The 11,671-nt window shown below is 40.4% G+C and overlaps 1 protein-coding gene across 1 annotated transcript; it reads left to right on the top strand.

Annotated features, from left to right (window-relative positions):
- The first annotated feature begins 604 nt into the window (after positions 1-604).
- cnpy2 (canopy FGF signaling regulator 2) lies at positions 605-2,317 on the top strand. The gene is made up of 6 exons (XM_083887680.1): positions 605-653; positions 838-935; positions 1,123-1,238; positions 1,691-1,888; positions 2,044-2,140; positions 2,247-2,317. Exons 2-6 carry the CDS (start codon positions 845-847, stop codon positions 2,288-2,290), a joined length of 546 nt encoding a protein of 181 aa, XP_083743806.1. The 5' UTR covers positions 605-653; positions 838-844; the 3' UTR covers positions 2,291-2,317.
- Positions 2,318-11,671: the final 9,354 nt, after the last annotated feature.

Below are 11,671 nucleotides of genomic sequence, written 5' to 3'. Positions count from 1 at the left end.
CACACACGTTATTCTGAACCATAATTAGTTATCGCATAAACCTAACCTTAATCTTAGCCCATCTCCCATTTGTTGCGCAACACCGTGTCACCAGCCCAGGGGCCACCCTGCAGTATTGGCCATCTTCCCTGTCAGTTGTGGGCTTGTGTGGGCCTTTTCCACAGCACAATTTGTAAAGCAATTCATTAAAACATTAAAATCCAAAATTACTAATACAATAATTTACATTACTGGTTATAAAGGATAAAAAGCATGCAAAGTGCATTATGTATGTAGATCATATGTAAAGGGAAATTACAGAAATCTTTAGGAAAAAACGTCTTCCAGTTACATTGTAACATGTTAGACCCCTCAAATTTTGCGTTTGACGCTTTCAGGGGGTCTCGAATGTTAATCAAGGGGGTCTAGCCCCCCCAGACCCCCCTGTATTTCGCACAGTGGTACTAACCCTACTCCTCCTGAATGGTTACCAGGGCGACGGTTGAGCATTTCGAATAGCGATGTTGAGTACTCCGGACCATGTGGTGGCGCTGTTTCGAGTTAGCTACATCCTGTCCAACAGCTCCGCTGTCTACGTCACCACATTTCTGTGAACGCGATGTAACGTCGTGTACAAATTTGAAGTTGGTCTCCAGAAACACCGTTAGACACAGGTAACATAAGGCGAATAATATCCTTCGATGAGTTAACAGTAACTTTGGGCGAGACTGTGTTTGTGAGTTTGTGAAAAGACGCGGACAGGAAGTATGTGCAGAGAGTGCGTGGCTACCGGCTTCACTGAACACCGGCTGATGTGTCAGCTCGTGTGATGCTAACAAACATCTGTGTTCACATTAGGTTCACAATGAGGGGAACGACTCTGCTGCTCATGTTCGCGTGTCTGCTCCTGGGCCTCAGCCAGGCAGCCAGACAGGGACAGGACATCAGATGTGGAGGTAAAACAAAACTGTCTTTGTTCTGTAAAACCAAGACATGTGTCCCTCAAAACTTGCAGTCAACCTTTGTATCTGTAATGGACAACGGTGACATCGTGTACATGCTTCCCCCAGTTTCCACTCTGCTATAACTCGATATAAGAAAGAAACAATGAAAACTGAATAGTGTTCTCTTCTTCCTCCTCAGCATGCAGGGCTCTGGTAGATGAGATGGACTGGGCCATTTCCCAGATAGACCCAAAGAAAATGATCCAGACCGGGTCTTTTAGGATTAACCCGGATGGAAGCCAGTCCATCAGAGAGGTGAGTGTACTGTGAACAACCCACTCTGTAGGCTGCACCACTACAGTGTGTACTGTCATTTGTACGAAATGATACTGATATCACAATCTCTGGAAAAGTAAGTAAGTAGTAATTGTAGTGAATAGATTGTACTTGTTTGGATGAGAATCTGAGTTGTAAACATGACCTTTACGGACATTTTAGCTTCAGATAAAAACTTGTGAATATATAAATTATTGAAAACAGACACACACACACACACACACACGTTTGTTGATGTTTGTTATTTTAAAAATGACATTTGTGGTGTCTCTTAAACAGAAATGGAAAATGGAAATAGAGATGTCAAATAAAATACATTTGCATAAAAACATCACTTCATTTCCTCCAAGTGTTGGTTTGACTGCGTTTGACTCTGAGAGAAATGTCACCTTCTTTAATTCAGAGGTTCTCATGACCTTTGGTGCCACCAGGTTCCTCTGGCTCGCTCTGAGGGAAACCTCCTGGAGCTCATGGAGAGTGTGTGTGAGAGGATGGAGGACTATGGAGAGAGCACAGATTCTACAACAGACAGGAAGTCCTACATTAGAGTCAAATCTCGGAATGGCGAGCCCATGGACCTTTCAGAGGCTGCGCTGGATTCAAGAGTTACAGCCATCTTAAAATTTGCAGTGAGTCCAGTTCTCTGTTCAAGCAATGTCTATAATTTAATTGCTTTAGCTTACCATGGAGTTTTGATGGTATTTTTAGTTTTATTGTGCTTTTTTTATTCATAATGCTGTGAGTTGTACAGTTTCTAACAGTTCATTTCGACTGACTTTCACAGTGTGAAACAATTGTTGAGCAGAATGAAGATGAAATCATTGAATTCTTTGCTCATGAGACGGATAATGTTAAAGACAAACTCTGCAGTAAGAGAACAGGTAAGTTGTCAGCTCACCTTAAATGTTAATCACATGATATAATCTATAACAGATATTACACACCGCATATAATACTGTCGGGACTTCATTTTTGTGTGCTCTGCAGACCTCTGTGATCACGCTCTGAAAATGCATCACGATGAACTTTGATGTCGCCTCACCGCAACTGCCATCTCTTCTCAGCTGAAATGGAGATACTTGGTGCTTTACAGGTTTCAGTTGTTACTTATCACTTTACGTTTTAAGTCCTGGCAGTTGTTTGAGATGCAAACAAACCCTTAAATTTGTAAAATAGTAAGACGGCCATCTTAAAAGCAAAAATTGTTAATCCTGTTAGCGTAGAAGGAATCCTTGTCATTTGTTTACAGTAAATTATTACTTTTCAAATGTTTTTTTCTCTCGGCTGTTACCATGTCTTTACTAGATAAAGATGAAACTGTGAAACCACAAAAAGTAAGTTGAATTTCAAAGTTTTTTTTACAGGTATATATTAAAATAAAAAACAAAAAAATAGATAAGACTGAACTTTGGTCTAGTGGTCCCTCAGTTTATATTCATGGCTGCCACATAAAGAAGCACTTGATGTCACTAGTGACATTTGATACTAAATTATGCTTTCAGGTATTTTATTGTCAGTAAAATGTACTTAACAATCTGTCAGTGATGATGCCAGGTTTGTTTTCTGTTGTCATTAAGAAAAACATTTAAATAGCACAAATTGTAAGGGAGATTATGTAAAATGAGGACTGAAACGCTACAAAGTAGTTATATTGTGCAAAAGAGAGAGGGAGTGCCTTTATTACTGAACAAATGTATCACACTACTTAAATGACCGACCCCCTCTTAATCATTAGAGGAACCTCAGTAATGTTGTTGTGAAATGAATTACAGTTGATTTACTGATCACATGTTTTCCTCTAGAAATATTAGCAACTGAATATTATACTCCCATGGATTTTTTTCTTTAATTTGGACTGTGAAACATGAATTATTGGAGTCTAATTGGGTTTCAAATGAAACAAAACACCACATTCAAAGTAATGAAAGGGCTCAAATGTAACAAGTAATTATGTCTGGGGAAAAATCTATTTACTCTGATGTTGCCCTTAAAGTCTTTATACTTAACTAAAAGTATAAAATAGGAATAAAATAAGATTGTTCAAACTACCTGCAATTCTCTTGTATTTTCACATCTAAAGAGTTAATTCCCCCTTTGTGTCTTTAGTGTATTTTCTTAAACCTATCATCACTAAGTCAGTCGTAAGTATAGATTCCTCCTCAGCTGGTGCTCGTGCCGCACTCGTGCTACACTGTCCATATGGAAAAGCCAGGACTGTTTGATGTCATTCATTCCAATGTTTCTAAAAAAAATGAACTTGCTGTCTCTTTAAATGACTTGTTTTATATATAAACTTTGTAAGTTTCCTACAGCTGTTGTGTCTTTTCTTGAAATAATATTTGTACAACATCAAAATGAGTTCAACACTAACTGCCATTGAGACACACATTGGTGTCTCTTGCTGTATAATAAATCTACAACAATGTCAACGTTATTAACCCTAGAACCCTAATTTTGGAGCATTTTTATATGGTCCCCTCGTGATGCTTTTCTTTCATTTTGTTAGACATGACACAGTTTAGAATAAAAGAGCACTACTCAAATGTGTCATGTATTGTCATGTTTTGATATATTTTGATGACAAGTACTTTTTATTGGGTGTATTTATTATCTCGGGAAAAAATCACCCGGCGTTAGTGATGGTGTTTTGAATTTGAGCGATAGTGTTCTAGGGTTAAATAGCACATTTAAAACAACCCTCACTGTCATAGATTGGGATAGAATGATCTCTAGATTTGTCTGGTGTGGTAAAAAACCCAGAGTCAGATATAAAACTCTCCAGCTCCCCAAAGATAGAGGTGGTATGGGGCTTCCGAAACTGATGGAGTATTTTTACGCTGCTCAACTGAGACCTATATACCGTTGGTGTAGGTCGGAATTTAGAGCAAAATGGAAAGATATAGAAAAAGAAGTAAACCAAATACCGATTCAAAATATGGTCGGGGATAATCAGTTATATAAGGAGCTTAAGATTAATATGAATCCAATAACAGTACACACATTAGATCTGTGGTTTAAAGTACTGAAAAAGTACAAGATCCAGAGTGATGTTAAAATATTAAAATGGGTAGCCTACGACAGCAATTTTTACCCAGCAAAATATGATCAAAGATTTACAAGATGGGCAGAAAAAGGAATAACTGCTTGGTGTGTTCTAGAGAAAAAAGGGGAGCTGGTGAGTTTTGAAAATCTCAGAAGAAGATATGAATTGGATTCTCACGAAATGTTTAGATATTTTCAAGTAAGGGACTACTATAAAAAGGAGATCAAGTTGGACTCTTCTGGGGGAGTGAATGATGTCATCCGAATCATAACCAAAGCATATCAGGACAGTAGCATAAGAATAGTCTCATCATTATATCAAGGGTTGAGTACTAACAACAAACATACAACTAAATATATTAAGGTGAAATGGGAGGCAGATCTCAATGTAGAAATTACAGATGAGGAGTGGCACAAAATGTGGGAGATTCATCACTCCTCCACTAATTCACGAATTTGGAGGGAGTTTGCATGGAAGAATCTGATCCGTTTTTTTATTACACCGAAAATTAAGAGTAAGCAGTTGCACAGACATCAGAAATGTTGGCGAGGGTGTGGATCTTTGAATGTAGACCACTGTCACATCTTTTGGAAATGCCAAAAAATAACTGTATTCTGGGAAATGCTATCTAGGGAACTACAGCAAATATTAGGATATGGAATTCCTAAGACCTGTCTAGTGCTTTATTTATGTAAATTCACAGAAGAGATTGATATTACTAATGATGGTTACCTGATCAAAATACTGCTGGTGGCAGGCAAGAAAGCCATCACTAGGAAATGGGGAAAGGAAACGCCACCAACGAAAGATCAATGGATAACAATTGTGGAAGATATATTTTTGATGGAAAAATTGACACATATATTGAGGCTACAGGGAGCACAACTGGACAGGAAATGGGAAAAATGGACCCAATACAGGACTTTAAACGATGACACTGGACTGGGGTAATAATTGAAAGATACACCATTTTACAGGACTGGATGGATAACGTGCACTTCCCGGGCAATATGTTCAGTTTTTGTGTATTTGTTTTAAATGTTGGAAAAAAATGTCAATAAAAATTTAAGTGACAAAAAAAAAAAACAACCCTCACTGACCAAAGTGCTGCACAGATGGGTAAAATAAATCAAAAAACTACAAAATATATAATATAATATGATATAAATAATGGATGAGAAAGAAGCGTCACTATAGACAGTTGTCTAGCTCATCCTGAATTGAATGCCAAGGAGAAAAAGGGTTTTCAGAGTCTGGTTTGTTCTTACATGAGGAGAAGGTCAACTATTCAATAGACTGAGGGCAGCCGTTTAAAAAGTCTAGATCGCCTCTGGTTTTACACCTTATTCTGCAACACAACACACAACAGAATCATTTTAACCCAACAGAGCTGCTGTGAAATGGAAAGACAACTGCTGAGCGAAATGGAAAAATGTCCAAGGTGATGCATAGTGTCATCAATCCTTTATTAGATAATATTTGTGTTTACAAGAAGAAGATGAATATGACATTAGCCACTGAATATAATTGCAAAACTAAGAAATGGCCCTTTTGTAGCCGCTTACAAAAGGGCTATTGTTTTTACACAGGATGCCCTTCCTGATGCCCTTCCTGATGCAACCTAACATTTAACTGGGCTTGGGACCAGCACAAGGAGTACGCTGGATGTGGCCAATAATCAATGAGCAATGGGGATTGGGCACCTAAGTCACTGCAAATAATTACATATTTTAGGTTAATTTCTCACAATTGCAAAAATGCATTTTCTAGAGATAGCATATATCAACTTGGATCAACAAAAGATGTGATAGAACTAGAGCTGGTTGAGAATATTTTAGATTTCCCTACCGTAAAATGTCAGCAACCAGCTAGCAAAAAAATAAGTAAAATAATACAAATAAATGCTTCTATGTCTTTGTTAAATGTATGAGACAGACTGGCTCTCCTGCTCTACAGCTTAACAATCACAACGGGTGTCCTCTCTTACACTATTTATTTTTTAATTTTCATCACTGGTCTCCTCACTCAGACAGAATTCTTTCATGCTTCCCTTCACTGGTTGATCCTCTCTTTCTTCCTCAGCTGCAGTCTCATCATTTACTTCACCAGAGTGTGGTCCCTCTCCGTCAGCTGCTGCAAAAACTTGGCCATGTTGAATTTCCTCAAACTCGTCTTCCTCTGTTAAAATAACAGTGTCTCCAGAGCTGTGGCTGCTGCAGGACAGTGTGTCTTCCTCAACACTTTGTTCAGTACTGCATGGATCCTGCTTGACTACAGACTCAGAGTTCATGTTGAATACTGCGTCTGGGAAGCCCATACCCTCCCGTATGCTCTCTGGATCCCAGTGCTCGCTTACTTCCTCCTCCTCATTCTCAGAATCAGGCGCTGTATGTTTCCTGATGCGATTTACAGCATCCCATAAGGACTTGGGATATTGGTTGGGCAAGTCAAAGAAAAAATCTTCTCCTCCATGAGGGGGGGTCCAATCTGGGAGTAATTCATTGGCAGGAGAAGATGAAAATGGAGAAGATTCTTCACAAGAGTCAAAAAACGGAGAACGTGAGATGGTTTCTCTGATGCCAACATCAGCACTAATGGGATTTAGAGCTGAGAAACAGGCTGTGTCTCGTTCCAGACAGTCAGAGATGTGCTCTATGTTTGACTCAATGTGTGATGGAGAAGGAAGCTCTGAGAGTGAGAATAAATCTTGTGATGGAGACACCTTGCAGTCTGGGCCAGATGATTCATAGTCGGATCCGCTGTCTGCAACATTTTCTTGGGATATTGATTGTTCCTCGTCACATTCCATTTCTGACGGCTCTTCAGCTGTTAAACTAACACAAGACATGTTCTCTTCTTGGCTGAAATAAAACTGTTCCTGCACAATTTGTACATCTACGCGCGTTTGACAATCAGCTATAGTGTCTTTGAGTGTTTCAGACATCTGAACTTCATGGCCTGTGTCTTCACTGGCTTCTCTCTGTGACTTTTTTTCAGTCACAAAACTCTCTGTTGCACAGGAAACGCCTTCTTCTTGGTCATCATCAAAAAGCAAAATATTGATCTTGTCATGATCTATCTGGTCTCGTCTGTCTGTTGTGTTTTCCTGTAGTGTCGTAAGTCCTGTTGGATCCTTGCTGGCTTTTTGTTGTAGTTGCTCTTTGGTAAGATGACTTACTTTATTACAAGTGATATCTTTTGCTTGTTTTTGTAGAATGTCGACATCTGGAGCATTATCTTTGGATGGTTCAAAAGTCTGTTCCCAAAGGTCTTCAGGGCCACTATCTGCTTCTGTTTGTTGCTCATCATTGATGTTGCGTTCTTCTCCGCTAGTGTCATTGTCTGATTTATCTTCTCCGCTGTCTGATTTATCTTCTCCGCTAGTTTCATTGTCTGATTTATCTTCTCCAAAAGTGTCATTGTCTGATTTATCTTCTCCGAAAGTGTCATTGTCTGATTTATCTTCTCCGCTAGTATCATTGTCTGATTTATCTTCTCCGAAAGTATCATTGTCTGATTTCTCAACTTCAAGTTGCTGCTCCTCAAGGTTCTTAGAAACATCAGTGAAGTCATCATTTACAAGCTCTGATGATTCATTCTTGTCATCCTCAATACCAGAAATTGGTTCCATCAATTGATCTTTTAACTCAGGGGAAGGGCTTGTGGAGTGACATTTATGGGGTGTGGAGCTTGGGGAGGATTTGGTAGATCCAGGATAGAGAGGAGATGGTTGTTGGTGTGATGTTGTATCAGGCAAGGATGAGGTTTCAGGGCGAGGAGCAAGGTTTTCAGCCGGATTTAACGCAACAACATCGAGATTTTCCTCTGTGGTGGACTGAGAGATATAAGAGAGAGAAGTAAGATTGGAGTGTGAAAGCAAAGACGATTTAGAGAGGCCTTCACATGGATATGGATATTGAAGAGAGGAATCATTTTCAACAGGCTGATTTTCTTCCTCATTCTCCTCAGCTGCACCTTCTTCACCAGTTGGTCCTAACTGACTGTTCTCAGTCTTTTTAGTTTCTTGTGATGTTTTGACATTTGCTTCGAGTTGGGAGTGGTCCGTCTCTTCACACAGAGAAGATACTTGTTCCTGAGGTCCTGCAAAGTGCTCACCATCTTCATTTTGCACCTGATCCTCAGCTTTATCCTCAGTTTGACACGTTAATAAATGATCGGGGTCACTGTCTGCTTCTGTTTGTTGCTCATCAGTGATGTTGCGTTCTTCTCCACAAGTATCATTGCCTGATTTCTCAAATTCAAGTTGCTGCTGTGACACCACCTCCTGCTCCTCAAGGTTCTTAGAAGTGTCAGTGAAGTCATCATTTACAAGCTCTGATGATTCATTCTTGTCATCCTCAATACCAGAAATTGGTTCTGTCAATTGATCTTTTAAATCTGGGGAAGGGCTTGGGGAGTGACATTTAAGGGGTGTGGAGCTTGGGGAGGATTTGGTAGATCCAGGAAAGAGAGGAGATGGTTGTTGGTGTGATGATGTGTCAGGCAAGGATGAGGTTTCAGGACAAAGATCAAGGATTTCAGCTGGATTTAATGCAACAACATTGAGATTTTCCTCTGTGGTTGACTGAGAGATATAAGAGAGAGAAGTAAGATTTGAGTGTGAAAGCAAAGACGATTTAGAGAGGCCTTCACATGGATATTGAAGAGAGGAATCATTTTCAACAAGCTGAATTTCTTCCTCATTCTCCTCAGCTGTACCTTCTTCACCAGTTGGTTCGAACTGACTGTTCTCAGTCTTTTTAGTTTCCTGTGATGTTTTGAGGTTTGCTTCGAGTTGAGAGGGATCTGTCTCTTCATACAGAGAAGATACTTGTTCCTGAGGTCCTGCAAAATGCTCACCATCTTCATTTTGTACCTGATCCTCAGTTTGACAAATTACTAAGTGATCCTCTTTGGTGTATGGGAGTTGTCCAGTTCCATGGTGATTGTTATTTGTTACTGACAAAGGTTCAGCTATCTCAACACACAAGTCGAGGAATGATGGAGCTTCTTCACTTTCTTCTTCTGTGATGGAGTCACGCAGGGGGATTCCTGGGATTCTTTCAGAACACTCCACCAAGGTTTCCCTCTCAGAGAAGGAAGATGAAGGCTTGCAGGTGTAAGAGGCATCACCTCCCCCTTCAGATGCCTTTTTCATTTCCATATTTGAGTCTTGTTCAGTCTCCAGCATAATGTTTGATTTGAGAACAGTGCTCGACTGAATATGAAGCAGATTTTCTCCGGTGTGTACTGTGGAGTTTAAATAGAGAACATGATCTTTCTTTGCTGGTGGAATCAGCTCCATTTTGACAACAACACATGTTGTGTCAATGACCAGAAGACTCTCACTGTCCTCAGATTGTGTGTCTCTCTTGATGTCTAGTCTCCTCACTTCAACATTGATTGGATGAGCTGTAGCACTCTTTTCTTGGCTGTGTAGACCACCTGATTGTTCTTCCTCATGGTCTGCTTTTAAAAACACGGATGGATTTTCACTTACAGCTCTGCTGGTGAAACTTGGTTCCCTCCACAAAGGATATTTGACTGGCACAGGATGGGCACACTGTGCAACTTGTCTCCCAAATGTAGAACCAATTAAATGATTGTTTTCTGGAGAAACAACACCTGTCTCTGTCTCATGGTTGTCTGTGAAGATGGGTATCGTCTTTGCGTTGGTTGTAATATTACTTGTATCAGAAGTTAATCGCTCAGTGGGAGTTGCCACACTGAAGTCAACCTCATCTGCAGACTTGTGTCTTTGAAGAATGTCACTACTGTCCCTTCGACCTTCAGAAACCTCTGTAAATTCTGAGCTTTGAATGTTTGCTTGTGAAGTGCTCAGTGGCCAGGAAGGGGTTTCTGTGGTGTCGGTTATTCTGGAAACCAGGCAGAATATGGTCATCCCACCTGTCTTTTTATTTAAACGAAACGTTTTTCCTTCAATCACCTTTGATGAAGTTTGCTCAGTTGCCTTTGAATTCTGAACTGATTGTATCATTTGTGGATGTTGCTGTATATCCTGAACATTGATGGGACTTGCTGCTTTTACGGCATCTGGTCCTGGTGTCCTGTGCTGGAGTTCTTCCAGCTGTGCACAGGTTTGATTTCCGTCTGGGTTTGGTAGCTCCTCCTTCTCTCTCTTATTCTTATCCTGCAAATCCTGCTTTTTAATTGTGGGTTGAGACCAGTAGGTTTGTCTCTGACCTCCCTGCGCTCTGTTGGTGTTGCTATGTTGCATTACAGGTGTGCACATATGTGGGCTGTTATAAGGAGGAGGAGCAGTGTAGCCAGGAGGATGGCTAAACATTCTTCTTTGGTAGCCTGCCTTTTCTTTAATGTCCAGTGTGTGGCTTGTATCAAGGGCAGGAGGTTGCAGTGGATGGCAGGTGAGAGTTTGCTCTCTGTCCCACACTCCTGATCTGTTGATATCTGCAGATTGTCTGACTTGTTGGAGAAGTGACACCTGAGGATTTGTCCCACTCCTGTTCCCCTCTGTTGGCCCGCTGCTCTCCAACAGACCATGAGATATGCATCTTAATTCTTCCTCTCTGTTTTTCCTCCTAGGAAGTGAATGGCTGTACTGAGCTGCCCAAGCCTCCAGCCCTTGGTAGCTGTTGCTCCTCTTAGTAGGCACTTGCCTCTCGTAGCGAACAGGATTATGCTCCCATCTCCTCTGCCATCTCTCCCTCTGAAATCCTCTGTCGTGATCACCTGCTGCTTGTTGAGCTGCTGTCCACTCTCTGCCTCTGACTTCATATGGCCGATATACTCCAGTGTCCTGGTGCAGCTGAGTTTGACGGTCCAAAATAAAAGGGAAGTGGGAAGAAGATGGGGCAGCAAGCTCAGAGTGTGTCCAATTGGCACTGTCCTGTAGAGCCCTTCCTGTTCTTAGGTCTGGTACAGTCCAGTAACCACACTCCCTGCCTTGATCCTGCTGCTCACCATAGGAAAACGGATAACTGGTCGTCTGATGTCTGTCATGATAGCTGTGCGAAATAAAAATAACATTTTATTTGCATTTAGGTTGATATTAAATGAAAAATAAAACTGTAATGGGCCAATATTCCAAAATGTAAATCAATCATCACGTTATGCATCATTGTTTATAGCACTAAACTTACTTATGTGCACAATTCCTCCGAGGAACAGTACCAAATCTGGCATAAAGAGATGAATGTCCCTGGTGCTCAGGCCAGAACTCCATCATCTGATCTTAATCAAGGATCTGAAACATGGAAAGAAATATTGCATTTGAAAAGACTGATGTAAATTAAAGGATTTTCAAAGGTTAATTGTGACATGGATTTTAAGCAAATACATCTAAAAAGATGCAACACTAGCTAAACAAACACACAAATAAATACAGAAC

The sequence above is a fragment of the Microchirus variegatus genome (genome assembly GCF_963457635.1).
Source record: "Microchirus variegatus genome assembly, chromosome: 4".
In the NCBI taxonomy this organism is placed as follows: domain Eukaryota; kingdom Metazoa; phylum Chordata; class Actinopteri; order Pleuronectiformes; family Soleidae; genus Microchirus; species Microchirus variegatus.
The sequence above is the reverse complement of the archived record's forward strand: the minus strand, read 5'-3'. Positions and strand labels throughout refer to the sequence as shown.